This window comes from Homarus americanus, unplaced genomic scaffold (genome assembly GCF_018991925.1).
Source record: "Homarus americanus isolate GMGI-L3 unplaced genomic scaffold, GMGI_Hamer_2.0 scaffold32583, whole genome shotgun sequence".
Classification (NCBI taxonomy): domain Eukaryota; kingdom Metazoa; phylum Arthropoda; class Malacostraca; order Decapoda; family Nephropidae; genus Homarus; species Homarus americanus.
The window spans coordinates 3,416,406-3,438,071 of NW_024713129.1; the positions used below are offsets into that span (position 1 = coordinate 3,416,406).

Genomic DNA, 21,666 nt, shown 5'->3' on the forward strand with positions numbered 1-21,666 from the left:
AGAGAGGTGCAAGGTGCAGGAAGAGAGGCAGGGGGAGTGTAGGGAGGCAAGGTGCGGGAAGAGTGGGCAGGGCCGGTGCAAGATGATTTGGCGCCCTAGGCAAGCCTTTAGATGTGCGCCCCCTTGAAAGTTTTGATAAGCTAATGTGTGTACAGTAACCCATTACTACATTGTTTCTAACTCTCCAAACACCACTGATAACATAATTTTCATCTTGTGGCTTTATTACTTCATCCATGCAAATAACCCATTATTGTTAGTACATTAAGTCAATAAATCCTTGACGTAAATGTCAATGAAACAATTTTTAGTTATTTTTTTTATTTTAGGGTAATCTTTAAAAAATAATAACATATAGCATTTAGCTCGCTCCAGCCTCCTGCGAGTTATAACCTACTATTATTACATCATTATTATATACATGTAGTGCAAAATAAGATACTTGTGAGTTGTGACCAGTCATTGGTCGGACAATATATTAAATTGACATCTTAAGTATAAATAGAAAAAGCTTAATGGAGAGATGTAACAGTTATGAATAAAAATAATTGCAACTCTGACCAACCCACATTAAAAAATTATTTACATTTACGACGTGTACAATAAGCGTTCACCCATTTTATATTTAATGATGCAAAATTTTTTTTAATACATTTGGTTTGTTTCTTGGTATTTGGTTTTGAGCTCCTATTGTACGCCATTACTACCTATATAAAACATATTAATTTGTTAGGTGAATTTTATTTAGTGTATGTGTTGAAATTACATTATATAGGAGCTTATTGTAGACGATATTATATGACAAACAAATAAGTATACAAATAAATAAGTCTTTTATTGTAATAAAAATTTAGTGGACAATTATTTGTAATGTTGACAATCGTGAAACTGGAGATTAGCTTTTACTGTAATGGATACATAACCAAATATATTCTACAAAACATATATCAAATTTTTGTTGAAAAAAATACGTCCACTAGTACACACTCACGCAGTACATACGTCCACTAGTACACACTCACGCAGTACATACGTCCACTAGTACACACTCACGCAGTACATACGTCCACTAGTACACATCGTAACACACGTACAGTGAGTTCTGCTATAACGCGTGTTTTGATAACGCGAATTTGCTCTAACGCGATTTATGAATTCGGAACAATATTTGTATAACGCGATCGCTTGTTTGCTATAACGCGATTTTTGCTTACTATTTCTCCAATTTTGTGGTATTAACTGTGAATATGGTAAAGAAGAATATCTCCAAAAAGCATTCTGATGATAGAATTCCCGGTGATTATCGTAAAAGAAAGGATATAACACTTGAAGAGAAGCTTGTTGTTATCAACCTCAAAATCACCCTTCTCCCCCATCAAGTTACATTCATATTTTTTCAAGGTAAAGTGTTAAATTTACTGTATGATTTCATTATTAGATATGAATGTAAAATTTATTTAGACTGTGCTATCCTTTGTGTTAGGCTAACTACTAAATTTTTTCGATTTCGAGTAATCTGCACCTAACCCTATTTTCTCCATAAGCCCTGTTATTTCTATTACGCGATTTTCTATAACACGATATTTTACAAGAACACAATTATCGCGTTATAGCAGAACTACCTGTATGATAAAACTTGACGAAATGACGAGAAGCACTAAGATTGAAACAAAGACTCGCTAAGGTATATCCCTGTGTACAGCATTATAGACAGAGTACAAGATAAATCAACTAACTACATACATTATAAAAATAATAAGACAGTTTCAACTTACTGTTTAGCAGGATAGCCAGCTGTTGAAGTTGTTGCCACTGCACCACACTTTTGGAGATGACTGACTCGGACTGAAGTGGCCTGGTCACTGGTGTCTGTGAGTAGTCTGGACAGCTTGAATCTTGATCTCCAACTAATCAAGTTGTTCCAGGTTACTATTTGCCTGGCGGCTGGCGGTTTTGCCGCCAGGCTGGCCAGCGGGGATTATGTTATGCAGGTCAAACTTCAGAGGTCAGGTAACCTTGCCTCATCCCGACAAAGAAGGAAGCGGGCGGCCGCCCTGCAGGGGAGGAGGGGATGGTAAGAAGGTTCTCAGATGTCAGCCAGGTCACTGTCGACAAAGTTCTCCTGGCCAGCAAAGGAGACTCGGTGGTTTTCGGAGGTTAACAAATAAAAAAGAAAACACAGTCACTACTGCCTACCTACCTCGCCGCCTGACTCCACTCCTTCTAACATCCTGCTCCAACCTCCACGGCTCCACCACAGTGTCCACCACAGTTTCCTTCCATTTTAAGAGGCAGGGAAGAGGGAGGCAGGAAGAGAGGCAGGGAGGAGAGGCAGAAGAGATGAAGGTGGCAGGGAGGCAAGGTGCAGGAAGAGAGGCAGGCAGGGAGAAGATGCAGGAAGAGAGGCAAGGTGCAGGAAGAGAGGCAGGAGGCAAGGTAGAAAGGAAAGAGAGGCAGGCAAGGTGAAGGAAGAGAGGCAGGGGAAGATGCAGGAAGAGAGGGGAGGCATGCAGGAAGAGAGGCAGGGGACAAGTAGGAGAAACAGGAGGCAGGGACATGTGCAGAAAGAGAGGCAGGGGAGGCAGGAGGCAAGGAAGAGAGGCAGGGGAGGCAGGGGAGCCAGGTGCAGGAAGAGAGGCAGGGGAGGCAGGGAGGCAAGGTGCAGGAAGAGAGGCAAGGTGCAGGGAAGAGAGGCAGGAGGAGGAAGAGAGGCAAGGTGCAGGAAGAGAGGCAGGGGGAGGCAGGAGGCAAGGTGCAGGAAGAGAGCAGGAGGCAGGGAGGCAAGGCAGGAAGAGAGGCAGGGGGAGGCAGGAGGGCAAAAGAGGCAAGGCAGGAAGAGGCAGGGGGAGGCAGGAGGAAGCAGGAAGAGAGGCAGGGGGGGGCAGGGAGGCAAGGTGCAGGGAAGAGAGGCAGGGGTGGGCAGGCAAGGTGCAAGAAGAGGGCAGGGGGAGGCAAGGCAGGAAGAGAGGCAGGGGAGGCAAGGGGGCAAGGTGCAAGAAGAGGCAGGGGGGAGGCAAGGTGCAGGAAGAGAGGCAGGGAGGAGGCAAGGTGCAGGAAGAGAGGCAGGGGGGCAGGAGGCAAGGCAGGGAGAGAGGCAGGGGTGCAGGAGGCAAGGTGCAGGAAGAGAGGCAGGGGGAGGCAAGGCAGGAAGAGAGGCAGGGGAGGCAGGGAGGCAAGGTGCAGGAAGAGAGGCAGGGGGAGGCAGGAGGCAAGGCAGGAAGAGAGGCAGGGGAGGCAGGAGGCAAGGTGCAGGAACAGAGGCAGGCGGAGGCAGGGGAGGCAAGGTGCAGGAAAGAAGGCAGGGCGAGGCAAGGTGCAGAAGATAAATGCAAAGAAGGAGAGGCAGGGGGCCAAGGTGCAGGAAGAAGAGGCAGGGGAGGCAGGAGGCAAGGCAGGAACAGAGGCAGGGGGAGGCAAGGTGCAGAAAGAGGCAGGGAGGCAAGGGGTGCAGGAAGAGAGGCAGGGAGGCAAGGTGCAGGAAGAGGAGGCAGGGGGAGGCAAGGCAGGAAGAGAGGCAGGGGAGGCAAGGTGCAGGAAGAGGCAGGGGAGGCAGGAGGCAAGGCAGGAAGAGAGCCAGGGGAGGCAGGGAGGCAAGGTGCAGGAAGAGAGGCAGGGGAGGCAGGAGGCAAGGCAGGGAAGAGGAGGCAAGGTGCAGGAAGAGGCAAGGAGGCAGGGAGGCAGCAGGAACAGAGGTAGGCAGGTGGTAAGGGGGTGGCAGGGAGGCAAGGTGCAAGAAGAGAGGCAGGGGGGAGGCAAGCAGCAGGAAGAGAGGCAGGGAAGGAGGCAAGGTGCAAGAAGAGAGGCAGGGGGAGGCAAGGTGCAGGAAGAGAGGCAGGGGGAGGCAGGAGGCAAGGCAGGAACAGAGGCAGGGGGTGGGGAGGCAAGGTGCAGGATGAGAGGCAGGGGTGGCAGGGTGGCAAGGTGCAAGAAGAGAGGCAGGGGAGGCAGGCAAGAAGAGGCAGGGGAGGCAGGGGCAAGGTGCAGGGAAGAGAGGCAGGTGGGCAGGGAGGCAAGGTGCAGGGAAGAGAGGCAGGGGGAGGCAGGGAGGCAAGGTGCAGGAACAGAGGCAGGTGGAGGCAGGGAGGCAAGGTAGGAACAAAGGCAGGGGCGTGCAGGAACAGGAGGCAAGTGCAAGAAGAGAGGCAGGGGGGAAGCAAGGTGCAGGGAAGAGAGGCAGAGGAGGAGCAGGGAGGCAAGGTGCAGGAACAGAGGCAGGGGAGGCAAGGTGCAGGAACAGAGGCATGGGGAGGCAAGCAGAGGAAGGAGGCAGGGGGGCAGGAGGCAAGGAAGAGGCAGGGGGAGGCAAGGCAGGGGGGCAAGGCAGGAAGAGAAGCAGGGGGAGGCAAGGTGCAGGAAGAGATGCAGGGGAGGCAGGGAGGCTAGGTGCAAGAAGAGAGGCAGGGGTGGCAAGGTGCAGAAGAGAGGCAGGGGGAGGCAGGTGGCAAGGTGCAAGAAGAGAGGCAGGGGTGGCAAGGTGCAGGAAGAGAGGCAGGGGGAGGCAGGAGGCAAGGTGCAGGAAGAGGGAAGCAAGGTGCAGGAAGAGAGGCAGGGGAGGCAGGAAAGAGGCAGGGGAGGCAGGGAGGCAAGGTGCAGGAAGAGAGGCAAGGTGCTGGAAGAGAGGCAGGAAGCAAGCAGTAGGGAAGAGAGGGAGGTGGAGGCAGGGAGGCAAGGTGCAGAACAGAGGCAGGGGTGGCAGGGAGGCAAGGTGCAGGATGAGAGGCAGGGTGGCAGGGTGGCAAGGTGCAAAGAAGAGGGAGCAGGGGAGGCAAGGTAGGAAGAGGCAGGGGGAGGCAAGGAGGCAAGGCAAGAAGAGAGGCAGGGGGAGGCAAGGCAGGAAGAGAGGCAGGGGGAAGCAGGGAGGCAAGGTGCAGGAACAGAGGAGGGGGTGGCAGGGAGGCAAGGTGCAGGATGAGGCAGGGGTAGGGTGGCAAGGTGCAAGAAGAAGAGAGGCAGGGGGAAGGCAGGCAGGAAGAGAGGCAGGGGAGGCAGGGAGGCAAGGTGCAGGAAGAGAGGCAGGTGCAGGGAGGCAAGGTGCAGGAAGAGAGGCAGGGGAGGCAGGGAGGCAAGGTGCAGGAACAGAGGCAGGCTGAGGCAGGAGGGCAAGGTGCAGGAACAGAGGCAGGGGCGTCGCAAGGGCAGTAAGAGAGGCAATGTGCAAGAAGAGAGGCAGGGGAAGCAAGGTGAAGAGGCAGAGGGAGGCAGGAGGCAAGGTGCAGGAACAGAGGCAGGGGGAGGGGAGGCAAGGGCAGGAACAGAGGCAATGGGGAGGCAAGGCAGGAAGAGAGGCAGGGGGGGCAGGGAGGCAAGGCAGGAAGAGAGGCAGGGGGGGGGAGGGGTGCAGGAAGAGAGGCAGGGGAGACAAGGTGCAGGGGAGAGGCAGGGGGAGGCAGGCAGGAAGAGAGGCAGGGAGGCAAGGTGCAGGAAGAGATGCAGGGGAGGCAGGGGTAAGGGTGCAAGAAGAGAGGCGGGTGGTGTGGGGGAAGAGAGGCAGGGGAGGCAGGGTGGCAAGGTGCAAGAAGAGGCAGGGAAGCAAGGTGCTGAAGAGAGGCAGGCAAGGTGCAGGAAGAGAGGCAGGGAGGCAAGAAGGAAGAGAGGCAGGGAAGCAAGGTGCAGGAAGAGAGGGAGGTGGAGGCAGGAGGAAAGGTGCAGGAAGAGAGGCAAGGAGAGGTTAGGTGCAGGAAGAGAGGCAGGAGGCAAGGTGCAGGAAGAGAGGCAGGGAGGCAAGGTGCTGAAGAGAGGCAGGGAAGCAAGGTGCAGGAAGAGAGGGAGGTGGGAGGAGGAGGCAAGGCAGGAAGAGTGGCAGGAGGCAGTGCAGGAAGAGAGGCAGGGAGGCAAGGTGCAGGTAGGGACTGGCACTCTTCACCAATGATCAGCCTGTTATGCTGTATGTTTTCATGGTTAACATAAAAATATTAAACACACTAACCACAAATTATTACAGTAAACATATCTTTATTAATTAATAAATAAAAAAACAAAGTAAGACATTTTACAATAGGAATGGCAGGCATGGTGTGCAGTCAGTTCCCTCCCTCCCTCCCTCCCTCCCCAAACCTCCAACACAGTGGACCCGGGATCATGACGTAATATTTTGTCATTTTTCTATACAGTAAGCCCTCGCTTAGAGTCGGGGTTATGTTCCTAAAAACGCGACATTATACGAAACAACGTTAAGCGGATCAATTTTCCCCATAAGAAATAGATAAAATATGGGAGTTACGTTCCTGAGCCTCCCTTTGACCCATAAAATACATTACATATACAGAAAATCATTGCCATTTTTATAGAAGTTAATGCATACATACAGTATACAACTACAGTAAAACCTCGATTAAGCGACCCTCGATTAACCGACTTTCGGATTAACCTTCAATCCCGAACCCCTAATATATATATATATATATATATATATATTTTTTTTATTTATTTATTATTTTTTTTACAGGGATTAGCCCATCCGGGCACAGGTCACTGACCCACATCGGGGCCTGGGGGGCGATAATGTAATAATATTAATAATAATAATAATAATAATAATAATAATAATAATAATAATAATAATAAAGAACCATAAAGAAATGCAAAAATGAAAAAAATCGAGAGTAAGAAACAATTTACCTGTATGCAAGGTAGGTAGATAACAGGTAGCCTCACTCCCATAGGATCTACGCTTGTGAAAATAAAAATGAAATTTTTATTTACGTATTTTTGAAGCCTTATGATGGTATTAAAAGTTGTACAATAAATGTATGGAATGAATTTTTTGCTTTATTTTAATTGAAGCCACTGATTAAATATATAAACTACATATAAATATCTTACTTGCGACCGCTGGATTTCATCCAACGTCGCTGATTGGCTAGCGATGACATCATTTATTAAGCTCTGCCCACTTAGTTACATCAAACAGTAAAGGGGATATTTACAAGTGAAAGTGGAGTGTTTTCTTTATAACAATGATTTATTGCGCTGTAGCCACCTGCAAATTCATTTCAGAAAAGAAGAAAAAGTTTGTATCTTTTTATTCATGTATGTATGTATTTATGTGTGTTTGTACTAAAAAGATGAAAAATGTAAACATTTATTATGTCTGTTAAATGTTTTAACATGAAAATGTATCCAGATCAATAGTAACTTGTAAAGTTATTGCGATACCTGTGTGAAATATATAAATGCATTCTTCATACATCGTGTATTATTTACATTTTTAAGGATATGATATGGTTTGTTATGGTAACTCTAACCATCACACTTCTTTTGTATATCAATTGAGTAAAATAAAACGTGTTCACTTATTTCTGCATTAATAGTTGATGCTTCAGTCAGAACCAGTTAATGAAGTCAAACAACAGTTACCATACTGCTGGGAATAGCCAGAATGCCAGTATAAAATTAAATGGGAGGAAATGTATTGAATATTTTACAATTCAACCGAATTTCTGTTTTATTGTAAATTTCGTCAAACATTTTCTTATATAATTATATGGCAATATACATATATTACATATTATTAAATATATATCTGATTAATAACATTTTATGCTTGTATATTTTAGCAGAAAGGATCTATACAGATAATAATACCACAATATTACAAACGCATGAAGTGGCAAAAGGGGCGTGGCTTAGCGATCTCGAGAGTAGAGTTGCCAATTAGTGAATTCCTATGGGCCTGTGTGAGGCTACCTGTTATTTACCTACCTTGCCTGTATGTATGTTGTGTTGTCAATAGTAAGAGAAACAATTGAGACCCTGCAATTGTGTGAAAATAAGGCAGAAAGTCAGATCAGCAACCTGGGACTTGGTCACAATTTTTGTGATGACATATGTTCTTTGACTTTTCCATTTTTTATTCATGGTTTCTGTGCTGGTTCATATTTATTTACTAAAGTGGTTAATGTTTTAAAGCATATTCTATTAAAATATGAATGGCAAATGAACAAAATGAATAGAGGGAATTAAATGAGTTAGGAAAGGTACTTTGAAAATGTATGTTTTATTTCCGTAGACTTTATGTATAACCTTTCGGATTATCCTTCGGCCCTTCCCCCATATGTGGTCGGTTAATCGAGGTTTTACTGTACTAAGTTATATTGGTACTCACCGATGGGCGGAGGTGGTAGAGCGAGTGTGTGGTGGGTAGTGAAGCTGAGGAGGTGGATGGTGGGAGCGGAGGAGAGGTGGGAGTGGAGGAGGGTGGTGAGTCACTGAGACTCTGCGGTTCCCTCCTCCTGCGCTGACTGGGGTTCCTCTGCCACTGTTTGCTCCTCCTCCATTGATGTTTGCTCCTCTTCCAATGTTGCTTGCTCCTCGGCTGCTGTGTGCTCCTCCTCGGCTTCTGTGTGCTCCTCCTCGGCTGCTGTGTGCTCCTCCTCAGCTGCCAGCTGTTGTGAAGAAGCTGCTTCTGCCATCCTGCGACGAACAAATGAATCCAGTGTTAACTGCTTGGTGCCACTCTTCTTCTCCTTATAGATCTCAGTGTAACAACCAAGACTGTCCTCAATGCTGCATTGAACCTTTGAGCTACGTTCTCTGTTTGAGTCGTCATCTATAAGGATTTGCATTGCTTGCTGGAACATTTTGAACGCTTCTGCCAACCTCATGGTAGTTAGCGTTCGTTGAGGTTCTTCTTCATCGTCTTTCTCTTCAATGTGACTGTGTTCTGTTAGTTGTTGCAAATCCTCATTGGTGAGCTCTTCTGTATGGGATGCCAGTAAGTCCTCAATATCCTCTGATTCCAGCTCATCAAAGCCTGCTTGTCTAGCCAAACTGAGGATATCTCTATTCCAGCTGAGACTAAGTCCGTGAATCCCGTAAAACTGTTCACGCACTCGGGCCACAATTTACCAACAAGGCAACTGAAACCTCTTATGCCTTGCCAATGTTGTCATTGCATGAAGAATGTTGAAGCCTCGCCAATATTCTCCGGATTGTAGGTTTGTTTTCTCTGTCTGTAGCCTGTGAGCAGCTAGATGTGATACGTAAATAATACCTTGAATGCCACGATGACGCCTTGGTCCATAGGCTGCATCAGTGCTGTCATGTTGGGAGGCAGGATTACAACTCTTTATCATGCAAGTTGTCGAGATTGGGAGGATGAGCTGGAGCATTGTCAAGGATCAGAAGAATTTTGAAGTCAAGGTTCTCCTTGACACAGTATTTCTTCATTGAAGGGACGATACACGTTTAACCTCTGGGTAAATATGGTGCCGGTTATCCAAGCCTTTTTGTTTACTTTGTAAATGACAGGAAGGTGATCCTTGGAGTAACCTTTCAGGGCCTCTGGGTTAGCAGCACGAGAAATCAGCAGAGGCTTCAGCTTGAAGTCGCCAGCGTTCGCGCCAAGCAGCAGCATCAAGCGGTCTTTTGCCACTTTCAAACCTGGTGCTCTTTTCTCCTCCTTGGAGATATAGGTCCTCTCAGGCATCCTCTTCCAAGAGACCAGTCTCATCCACATTGAAGACTTGCTTTGATAAGTAGCCTCCTTCCTGGATAATCCGTTTGAATTCTGGTGGGAATGTATCGGCAGCAAACATATCTGAACTGGCAGCTTCACCAGTCATCTTAATATAGGAAGTTATTGATGGCAAATCGTTGAAACCAGCCTCGGCTGGCTGTAAAGGTCTCTTCCTTCGAATATTCATCCTCTGTTTCCTTCGTGTAAACAAACGGATCTGACTTTATGCTGCATAACCAGCATCTTTTCCACCTTCTCTATCACAGTACTTCTAGTACGAGTTGTCTTAGTTGCACTCAGAGAAGAACCACTTTCAGCACTAATCTTAATCTTGTCAGCGTTGGTCTGGATAGTATGCACCATTGTGGGGGTTAGACCAAGCACAGTTTACCTATGTCCACAGCGCATTCCCCTTTTTCAAATCGGGTTAATACATCCATTTTCGTAGCAAGGGTAATGGTCTTACATTGCCTCTTCACTGCACTAGCATCAGTAGCACTTGATGGGTGTGACCATTTGAATGGTTATAGAACAGTTTAAAGAGCAAAAGCCTTCGAATGATGTGTATCAGAGACTGGCAGCGCCGCTTGGGGATGCTGTGACGTTCCACGAGTGAGGGCAGCACCGCCGAGAGAGTGTAATGACAAGAGTGGGTGATGCGCCGTAGAAAGTAGTCCGTGACGACACAAAATGACGTAGTATTGGATCCGTAGGATGTTAAATGAATTTTTGGTCTCTAAGGTTTAGCGACGTAGTACCGAAACAACGTTAAGCGGGACGACGTTATACAAGGATGAATTTCTTTGTTATATATAGCATATTTATCTTCGAAAAATTAAAAGGAATTACAAATTCATAAGGGTAGATTTTGTGTGTATTAATTTTGGGTCATATTCCCAAATTCGTTAGGGCAAATTTCGTAACGATTAAATGCGGGAGTTGCCACGTTTGTATATATTTTACCTGTACTGAATGTTATTTGAAAAAAAATATATATAAATCTTTCATGAAAAATCATTTGTTATGCAAAATTTGATGGCTAAGAAAGTATCCCTTAAAATGAGGGCTACCTTTATATGCTAGATTACATAAAGGTTTTGCTTAATTTCAGAGAGAAACAGTAACATTTAGGTGTGAATGAATGATCAGAAACCACCCTCCCCAGGACCCCAAAATACTTTATATTAGAATCATTTTTATTAAATACTGTATAGTCTGGATTTACGTGGTTTTTGTTTACGCGTTTGGTCATTTATCGGGTGCCTTGCCAGAATGAAATTTTTAATTAACTGTAAATTTCATCATTCTGGAAGGCGCGGGCAGGGTCTACGGTCGCCGTCATCAAAACATGCAGGTTCTTCACCGCCACCCACAACCCGCCCAAGTCAGCGATATTGATGATAGTGAGGATATGGACTTTGAGGGTTTGACAAAGAGTCTGCAAGCCTCTGTGGTGGATAGTGATACAATTGATACAAGTGATACAGGTGAGGGCCAATAATCTGCCCTCTGCCTCGGAACCAACCCTCATCCCCATGTGCCCAGCCATCTTTTCTACTAATGTAAGTGTTAAAAAACCTAATATTATTGATATTTCTTTTAATTATTAATTGTGTGTGCATACCATCATAAAATTAAGATGTTATATTTACTACAACGTACTATTGTGTCGGAAAAAGTGTAGTTTGGGAGTCGGCCCAGTCTCTATTTCAATTAATCCCATGTGTTCTGTTATTTCGTTTACGCGTTTCTCGTTTTACGCTGGCCTCCACGGGTTCAATTGACCGCGTAAATGCAGACTATACTGTACTGTTTTCAGCATCAAAATTAATCACTGCAGCAGTTTCACTAACACTTGCATTATTATTCATCTTGAACAGGTGTTGGCTGGTCCCTTGGAAAACGCTTGCAGTGTGAAGGGATACACTCTTGTGGTGACCTGCAGACAAGATCTCTCAGACAGTTGCAGGCAGCTTTTGGGGCAAGAACAGGACAGTCTCTTTATTACTACTGTCGAGGAATAGATGAACGACCAGTGAAGAGTGAACATGTGGTGAGTGTTGATGATGGTCCCTGTTTGTGGTGAGGTTGATGATGGTCCTTGCTTGTGGTGAGTGCTGATGATATCCCTTGCTTGTGGTGAGTGTTGATGATGGTCCCTGTTTGTGGTATGCTGATGATGGTCCTGCTTGTAAAAGGATGATGGTCCCTACTTGTGGTGAGTGCTGATGACATCCTGCTTGTGGTGAGTGTTGATGATGGTCCCTGTTTGTGTGTTGATGATGGTCCTACTGTGAAAGGATGATGGTCCCTGTTTGTGGTGAGTGCTGATGATGGTCCCTATGGTGGTGTGTGCTGATGATGGTCCCTGCTTGTGGTGAGCAAGGATGTAGATGGTCCCTTGCTTGTAGAGGCGATGATGGTCCCTGCTTGTGGTGAGTGTTGATGATAATTCCCTGTTTGTGTGCAAGTTGATGATGGTCCCTGTTTGTGTATGATGATGGTCCCTGTTTGTGTGCGTGAGTGTTGATGATGGTCCCTGTTTCAGGTGAGTGTTGATGATGAATTCCTAAGCCAGGGGTGAGTGTTGATGATGGTCCCTGTTTGTGGTAGAGTAAGGATGATGGTCCCTAAGCTTGTGTGAGTGTTGATGATGGTCCCTGTTTGTGTGAGTGCTGATGATGAAATTCTGTTTAAAGGTGAGTAAGGATGATGGTCCCTGCTTGTGGTGAGTAAGGATGATGGTCCTGCTTGTGGTGAGTGTTGATGATGGTCCCTGCTTGTAGAGTGTTGATGATGGTCCCTGCTGTGGTGAGTGCGATGATGGTTCCTGTTTGTGGTGAGTAAAGGGATGATGGGTCCCTGTCAGGTGGAGTTACGATATCCCTGCTTGTAGAAAGGATGATGGTCCCTTGCCAGGTGAGTGCTGATGATGGTCCCTAAGCTGTGGTGAGTGTTGATGATGGTCCCTGCTTGTAGAGTGTTGATGATGGTCCTGTTTGCGGTGAGTGTTGATGATGGTCCTGTTTGTAAAAGGATGATGGTCCTGTTTGTAGTGTGTTGATGATGTCCTGTTTGTGGTGTAAAAGGATGATGGTCCTGTTTGTGGTGAGTGTTGATGATATCCTGTTTGTAGAGTGCTGGGATGATGGTTCCTGTTTGTAGAGTGTTGATGATGGTCCCTAAGCTTGTAGAGTGCTGATGATGGTCCCTAAGTTTGTGGTGAGTGTTGATGTGATGGTCCCTGCTTGTAGAGTGTTGATGATGGTCCCTTGTTTGTGTGAGGCGATGATGGTCCCTGTTTGTAGAGTGTTGATGATGGTCCCTGCTTGTGGTGAGTTGATGATGGTCCCTACCAGGTGTAAAAGGATGATGGTCCCTGCTTGTGTGAGAGTGCTGATGATGGCCCTGCTTGTAGAAAGATGATGGTCCTTGCTTGTGGTGTAAAGGATGATGGTCCCTTGCTTGTAGAGGCACATGGTCCCTGTTTGTAGAGTGTTGATGATGGTCCCTGCTTGTGGTGAGTGTTGATGGTCCTGTTTGTAGGTGAGTGCTGATGATGGTCCCTGTTTGTGTGAGTAAGGATGATGGTCCCTGTTTGTGGTGAGGATGATGGTCCTGCTTGTGGTGAGTGTTGATGATGGCCTTGCTTGTAGAGTGTTGATGATTGTCCCTGCTTGTAGAGTGCTGGGATGATGGTCCCTGCTTCAGGTGAGTAAGTTAAGTTGATGGTTCCTGTTTGTAGAGTGTTGATGATGGTCCCTGCTTCAGGTGAGTGCTGATGATGGTCCTGTTTGTGGTGAGTGCTGATGATGTTCCTGCTTCAGGTGAGTGCGATGATGGTCTCAGGTGAGTGTTGATGATGGTCCTGCTTGTGTGAGTGTTGATGATGGTCCTGCTTGTGGTGTGAGTGTTGATGATGGTCCCTGTTTTGTGGTGGAAAAGGATGATGGTCCCTTGCTTCAGGTGAGTGTTGATGATGGTTCCTGCTTGTGTGAGTGTTGATGATGGTCCCTGCTTGTGGTGAGTAAGATGATGGGTCCCTGTTTGTGGTGAGTGTTGACATGGTCCCTAAGTTTGTGTGAGTTGATGATGGTCCCTGTTTGTAGAGTGTTGATGAAGTGGTCCCTGCTTGTGGTGAGTGTTGATGATGGTCCTGTTTGTGGTGTGTGCTGATGATGGTCCCTGCTCTTGTGGTGAGTGTGATGATGGTCCCTGTTTGTGGTGAGTGTTGATGATGGTTCCTGCTTGTGGTGAGTGCTGATGATGGTCCCTTGCCTGTGGTGAGTGCTGATGATGGTCCCTGCTTGTGTAGAGTGCTGATGATGGTCCCTGTTTGTGGTGTGTGTTGATGATGGTCCCTGTTTGTGGTGAGTGTTGATGATGGTCCTGCTTGTAGAGTGCTGATGATGGTCCCTGCTTGTGTGTGAGTGTTGATGATGGTCCCTGCTTGTGTGAGTGTTGATGATGGGTCCCTGCTTGTGTGAGTGTTGATGATGGTCCCTGCTTCTGTGGTGAGTGTTGATGATGGTTCCTGTTTGTGGTGAGTGTTGATGATGGTTCCTGTTTGTGGTGAGTGTTGATGATGGTCCCTGCTTGTAGAGTGCTGATGATGGTCCCTGTTTGTGGTGAGTGTTGATGATGGTCCTGTTTGTGGTGTGTGTGTTGATGATGGTCCCTGCTTGTGTGTGTGCTGATGAAGGGTCCCGTTTGTAGAGTGCGATGATGGTCCCTGCTTCTGTGATGGTCCTGCTTGTAGGAGTGCTGATGATGGTCCCTTGCTTGTGAGTGCTGATGATGGTCCCTTGCTTGTGGTGAGTGTTGATGATGGTCCCTGCTTGTGATGGTCCTTGCTTGTAGAGGTTGGATGATGGTCCCTGCTTCTGTGGTGTGTGTTGATGATGGTCCCTTGCTTGTGGTGAGTGTTGATGATGGTCCCTGTTTGTAGGAAAGGATGATGGTCCTGCTTGTAGAGTGTTGATGATGGTCCCTAAGCTTGTGGTGAGTGTTGATGATGGTTCCTGTTTCTGTGGTGAGTGTTGATGATGGTCCCTGCTTGTGGTGAGTGTTGATGATGGTCCCTGTTTGTAGAGTGCTGATGATGGTCCCTAAGCTTGTGGTGAGGTTGATGATGGTCCCTGTTTTGTGTGTTTTGATGATGGTCCCTAAGCTTGTGGTGAGTGTTATGATGGTCCCTGCTTGTAGAGTGCTGATGTGATGGTCCCTGCTTGTAGAGTGCTACGATGGTCCCTGCTTGTGGTGAGTGCTGAGTGATGGTCCTGCTTGTGGTGATTGCTGATGATGGTCCCTGCTTGTGGTGTGAGTGCTGAAGTGATGGTCCCTGCTTGTGGTGTGTGTGAGTGTTGATGATGGTCCCTAAGTTTGTGATGGTCCCTGCTTCTGTGGTGAGTGTTGATGATGTCCCTGCTTGTGGTGTGTGTTGATGATGGTCCTGTTTGTGGTGAGAGTGTTGATGATGGTCCCTTGCTTCAGGTGAGTGCTGGGATGATATCCCTGTTTGTGTGAGTGCTGATGATGGTCCTGCTTGTGGTGAGTGACATGGGTCCCTGTTTGTGGCAGTTATTTACGGTCCCTGTTTGTGGTGTGCTTTATTGATGGTCCCTGTTTGTAGAGTGCTGATGATGGTCCCTGTTTGTGGTGAGTGTTGATGATGGTCCCTGTTTGTGGTGAGTGCTGATGATGGTCCCTGTTTGGGTGAGTGCTGGAGGATGGTCCTGCTTGCAGATTGTTGATGATGGTCCTTGCTTGTGGTGAGTAAGCGATGATGGTCCCTGCTTGTGAGGCATGATGGTCCTGCTTGTGATGGTCCTGCTTGTGGTGAGTGTTGATAGATGGTCCCTGTTTGTGGTGTGTGTTGATGATGGTCCTGTTTGTGGTGAGTGCTGATGATGCAGTCCTGTTTTAGAGTGACATTTATCCCTGTTTGTGGTGTGTGCTGATGATGGTCCCTGTTTCTGTGGTGAGTGTTGATGATGGTCCCTGTTTGTGTGAGTGATGATGGTCCCTGCTTGTAGAGTGTTGATGATGGTCCCTGTTTGTGGTGAAAGTTTGATGATGGTCCCTGCTTGTGGTGGAAAAGATGATGGTCCCTGTTTGTGGTGAGTAAGGATGATGGTCCCTGCTTGTAGTATGATGATGGTCCCTGCTTGTGGTGTGTTGATGATGGTTCCTGTTTGTGTGAAAGGATGATGGTTCCTGCTTGTAGAGTGTTGATGATGGTCCTGCTTGTAGAGTGCTGATGATGGTTCCTACTTGTAGAGGTTGATGATATCCCTGTTTGTAGAGTGTTGAATGATGGTCCCTGTTTGGGTGAGGTTGATGATGATCCCTGTTTGTGTGTGTGTTGATGATGGTCCTGCTTGTGGTGAGTGTTGATGATGGTCCCTGCTTGTGGTGTGTGAGTGTTGATGATGGTCCCTGTTTGTGGTGAGTGTTGATGATGGTCCCTTGCTTGTGTGTGAGTGTTGATGATGGTCCCTGTTTGTGGTGAGTGTTGGACATGGTTCCTGTTTGTGGTGAGTGTTGATGATGGTCCCTGTTTGTGGTGAGTGTTGATGATGGTCCCTGTTTGTGGAGTGATGTTGATGATGGTCCCTCAAGTTTGTGGTGAGTGCTGATGATGGTCCTGCTTGTGTGTGTGAGTGTTGATGATGGTCCCTGCTTGTGTGTGTGAGTGCTGATGATGGTCCCTGCTTGTAGAGTGTTGGGATGATGGTCCCTGTTTGTGTGAGTGTTGATGATGGTCCCTGCTTGTGGTGTGTGTTGATGATGGTCTTGCTTGTGGTGAGTGTTGATGATGCTCCCTGTTTGTGGTGTGTGAGTGTTGGATGATGGTTCCTAAGCTTGTGGTGTGTGTTGATGATGGTCCCTGTTTGTAGTGAGTGTTGATGATGGTCCCTGCTTGTGTGTGTGAGTGTTGGATGATGGCCTCCTTGCTAGGTGTGAGTGTTGATGATGGTCCCTGTTTGTGGTGTGTGTGAGTGCTGATGATGGTCCCTGTTTTTGGTGAGTGTTGAGATGGTCCCTGTTTGTGGTGAGTGCTGGGATGATGGTCCCTGCTTCAGGTGTGTGTTGATGATGGTTCCTGCTTCTGTGTGGGAGTGCTTTATTTTTATTTTTGTCCCTGCTTGCAGAGTGCTGATGATGGTTCCTAAGCTTGCAGAGTGTTGATGATGGTCCCTGTTTGTGATGATGATGGTCCCTGTTTGTGGTGTGTGCTGATACGGTTCCTGCTTGTGTGTGTGCTGATGATGGTCCTGCTTGTGAGTGCTGATGAGGTTCCTGTTTGTGGTGAGTGTGTTGATGATGGTCCTTGCTTGTGGTGAGGTTGATGATGGTCCTGTTTGTAGAGTGTTGATGATATCCCTGTTTGTAGTGAGTGCTGATGATGGTCCCTGTTTGTGGTGTGTGTTGATGATGGTCCCTGTTTCTGTGGTGAGTAAGACATGTCCTGTTTGTGGTGTGTGTTGATGAGATGGTCCTCCTATTTGTGGTGAGTGTTGACATCCTGCTTGTGGTGAGCATTGATGATGTCCCTGCTCTTTGGGTGAGTGCTTGATGATGGTCCCTGCTTGTGTGTTGATGATGGTCCCTGCTTGTGGTGAGTGTTGATGATGGTCCCTGTTTGTGTGAGTGTTGATGATGGTCCCTGTTTGTGTGAGTGTTGATGATGGGTTCCTGCTTGTGGTGAGAAGGATGATGGTCCTGTTTGTGGTGAGTTGATGATGGTCCCTGTCAGTGAGGCGATGATGGTCCCTGTTTGTGAGTGCTGAGGATGGTCCCTGCTTGTGTGAGTGTTGATGATGGTTCCTTGCTTGTGGTGAGTGTTGATGATGGTCCCTGTTTGTGTGAGTAAGACATTTGTCCCTTGTCAGGTAAAAGGATGATGGTCCCTGTTTTGTGGGTGAGTGCTGGATGATGGTCCCTGTTTGTAGTGAAAAGTTGATGATGGTCCCTGTTTGTGGTGAAAAGATGATGGTTCCTTGCTGTGGTGAGTGCTGATGATGGTCCCTTGCTTGTGTGAGTGTTGATGATGGTCCCTGCTTGTGGTGTGTTGATGATGGTCCCTGTTTGTGTGAGTGTTGATGATGGTCCCTGTTTGTGGTTAAAAAGGATGATGGTCCCTGCTTGTGGTGAGAGTGTTGATGATGGTCCCTGTTTGTAGAGTGCTTGATTTTATTTGTCCCTTGCTTGTGGTGAGTGTTGATGATGGTCCCTGTTTGTGGTGAGTGCTGATGATGGTCCCTGCTTGTGGTGAATGTTGATGATGGTCCCTGCTTGTGAGTGTTGATGATGGTCCCTGTTTTGTGGTGAGTGTTGATGATGGTTCTGCCAGGTGAGGTTGATGATAATCCTGTTTTGTGAGTAAGATGATGGTCCTGCTTGTGGTGTGTGCTGATGATGGTCCCTTGCTTGTGTGAGGGCGATGATGGTCCTGCTTGTGGTGAAAAGGATGATGGTCCTTGCTTGTGGTGAGAGTAAGCATATCCTTGCTTCAGGTGAGTGTTGATGATGGTCCCTGCTTGTGTGAGTGTTGATGGATGGGTCCCTGTTTGCAGGAAAAGACATGGTCCCTGTCAGTGTGTGAGTGTTGATGATGGTCCCTGTTTCTGTGGTGTGTGAGTGTTGATGATGGTCCCTGTTTGTGGTGAGTGTTGATGATGGTTCCTTGCTTGTGGTATAAGTTGAAGTGATGGCCCTTGTTTGTGTGTGCTGATGATGGTCCCTGTTTAAAGTATGCTGATGATATCCCTGTTTGTGGTATGATATCCCTGTTTTGTGGTGAGTGTTGATGATGGTCCCTGTTTGTGGTGAGTGTTGATGATGGTCCCTGTTTGTTGATGGACATCCTGCTTGTGAAAAGCATGGTCCTGTTTGTGTGAGTGTTGATGATGTCCTCAGGTGAGGCATGATGTCCCTGTCAGGTGTGCTGATGATGGTCCCTGCTTGTGGTGAGTACATGATGGTCCCTGCTTGTGGCAGAGTGCTGGGATGATGGTCCCTGCTTCAGTGAGTGTTGATGATGGTCCCTGTTTGTGGTGAGTGTTGATGATGGTCCTGCTTGTGGTGGCGATTACTATCCTGTTTGTGGGTGAGAGTGTTGAAGGATGGTCCCTGCTTGTGGTGAGTGCTGATGATGGTCCCTGCTTGTGGTGGAGTGTTGATGATGGTTCCTGTTTGTGGTGAGTGTTGATGATGGTCCCTGCTTGTGGTGAGTAAAGGGATGATGGACCCTTAAGCTGGGATGATGCATCCTGTTTGCAGGTGTGTGTTGATGATGGTCCCTGTTTGCAGGTGTGTTGATGATGGTCCTGCTTGTGTGTGTGCTGATGATGGTCCTGCTTGTAGAGTGCTGATGATGGTCCCTGTTTGTGTGAGTGCTGATGATGGTCCCTGCTTGTAGAGTGTTGGGATGGCCCTGCTTGTGGTGAGTGTTGATGATGGGTCCCTGCTTGTGGTGGAGTGCTGATGATGGTCCCTGCTTGTGTGAGTGTTGATGATGGTCCCTGTTTGTGGTGAGTGCTGATGATGGTCCCTGTTTGTGTAAGTGTTGATGATGGTCCCTTGCTTCAGGTGAGTGTTGATGATGGTCCCTGCTTGTATGCTGATGATGGTCCCTGCTTCAGGTGAGTGTTGATGATGGTTCCTGCTTGTAGAGTGTTGATGATGGTCCCTGTTTCTAGGTATGTTGATGATGGTCCCTGCTTGTAGAGTGTTGATGATGGTCCCTGCTTGTGGTGAGTGCTGATGATGGTCTCTGTGTGAGTAAAGCGATGATGGTCCCTTGTTTGTGGTGGAGTGTTGATGATAACCCCTGTTTGTGGTAAAAAGGGATGATGGTCCCTGCTTGTAGAGTAAGGATGATGGTCCCTAAGCCAGGTAGAGTGCTGATGATGGTCTGCTTATGTGAGTGTTGATGATGGTCCTGTTTGTGTAGAGTGTTGATGATGGTTCCTGTTTGTGTGAGTGCTGATGATGGTTCCTGCTTGTAGAAAGGACATATCCTGTTTGTAGAGTGCTGATGATGGTCCTCAAGCTGATGATGGTCCCTGTTGATGATGGTCCCTGTTTCTGTGGTGTGTGTTGATGATGGTCCTGTTTGTGGTGTGTGTTGATGATGGTTCCTGTTTGTGGTGAGTGTTGATGAAGGTCCTGCTTGTGGTGTGTTTTGATGATGGTCCCTGTTTGTGGTGTGTTGGGATGATGTCTTTGTTTGTAGTGAGTGTTGATGATGGTCCTGCTTGTAGAGTGTTGATGATTATCCCTGTTTCTGTGGTGAGTGCTGGGATGATGGTCCTGTTGTAAAGAAAAGATGACAGTCCCTCGTTTGTGTGAGTGCCATGACAATCCCTAAAGTTTGTGGTGAGTGTTGATGATGGTCCTGCTTGTGTGAGTACATGATGAAGTCCCTGCCTGTGGTGAGCGATGATGGTCCCTGCTTGTGGTGTAAAATAAATGATGGCCCTGCTTAAAAGAGTGTTGACATGGTCCTGTTTGTGGTGTGTGTGCGACATGGTTCCTGTTTGTGGTGAGTGCTGATGATGGTCCTGTTTGTGTGAGTGTTGATGATGGTCCCTTGTCGTGGTGAGTGCTGATGATGGTTCCTGCTTCTGTGTGAGTGTTGATGATGGTCCCTTGCTTGTGGTGAGTGTTGATGATGGTCCCTGTTTGTGGTGAGTGTTGATGATGGTCCTGTTTGTGGTGTGTGTTACATTTGGTCCCTTGCTTGTGGTGTAAAAGGATATCCCTGTTTGTAGAGTGCTGATGATGGTCCCTGCTTGTATAGAGGCACATTTGGTCCCTGTTTGTGGTAAAAGGATGATTTATCCCAAGTTGTGTGAGCACATGATGGTCCCTGCTTGCAAGTAGAAAGATGATATCCCTCTGCTTGTGGTGAGTGCTGATGATGGTCCCTGATGATGGTCCCTGTTTGTGTGTGTGTGTTGGATGATGGTCCCTGCTTGTGTGAGTGTTGATGATGCATCCCTAAGTTTGTAGTGAGTGTTGACATGTCAAAAGTTGATGATGGTCCCTTGCTTGTGGTGATGTTGATGATGGTTCCTGCTTGTGGTGAGTGCTGATGATGGTCCTGCTTGTAGAGTGCTGATGATGTATCCTGTTGTATGAGGTTAATATGGTCCTTGCTTGTGGTGAGTGTTGATGATGGTCCCTGCTTGTAGTGAGGTTGATGGTCCCTGTTTGCTAAAAAAGGATGATGGTCCCTTGCTTGTGGTGTAAAAGGATGATGGTCCCTGTTTGTGGTGAGTGTTGATGATGGTCCTGTTTGTGGTGAGTGTTAATGATGGTCTTGGGTTTGTAGAGTGTTGATGATGGTCCCTGTTTGTGGTGAGTGTTGATGATGGTCCCTTGCTTGTAAAAGGATGATTTTGTCCCTGCTTGTGGTGAGTGATGATGGTCCCTGCTTCTGTGTGTGTGTTGATGATGGTCCCTGTTTGGGGTAAAGTTGATGATTAACTCCCTGTTTGTGGTGAGTGTTGATGATGGTCCTGCTTGTAGAGTGCTGATGATGGCCCCTGCTTGTGGTGAGAGTGTTGATGATGGTCCTGCTTGTAAAAGTTACATGGTCCCTAAGAAAATGATGATGGTCCTGCTGATGATGGTCCCTTGCTTGTGGTGAGTAAGCATGATGGTCCTGCTTGTGGTGAGTGCTGAGGATGGTCCCTGTTTGTGGTGAGTAAGGATGATGGTCCCTGTTTGTGGTGTGAGTGTTGATGATGGTCCTGTCGGTGAGGTTGATGATGGTCCCTACTAGGTGGAGTGTTGATGATATCCCTGTTTGTGGTGAGTGCTGGGATGATGGTCCAAGTTGAAGATGGTCCCTGTTTGTGGTGTGTTGATGATGGTCTCTGTTTGTAGAGAGTGCTGATGATGGTCCCTGCTTGTGTGAGTGCTGATGATGGTCCTGTTTGTAAGTTATTGATGGTCCCTTGCTTGTGTGAGTGTTGATGATGGTCCTTTTTGCTTGTGGTGTGTGTTGATGATGGTCTTGCTTGTGTGTAAGGATGATGGTCCCTAAGTTTGTGTGAGTGTTGATGATGGTCCCTGTTGATGATGGTCCCTATTTGTAGGTGAGTTTAGATGATGGTCCCTGCTTGTGTGAGTGCTGATGATGTAATCCCTCGTTGATGATGGTCCCTGTTTGTGTGGCGTTGATGATGGTCCCTGTT

At 47.3% G+C, this 21,666-nt stretch overlaps 1 protein-coding gene across 1 annotated transcript in view; it reads left to right on the forward strand.

Moving 5' to 3' along the window:
* The window catches only part of LOC121866255 (DNA repair protein REV1-like), a gene marked incomplete in the record, with an annotated part of 281,011 nt that overhangs the window by 81,391 nt on the left and 177,954 nt on the right, over window positions 1-21,666 (forward strand). The window contains 1 exon segment of the mRNA XM_042365872.1: window positions 11,338-11,510. Coding sequence (XP_042221806.1) covers window positions 11,338-11,510 — 173 coding nt within the window.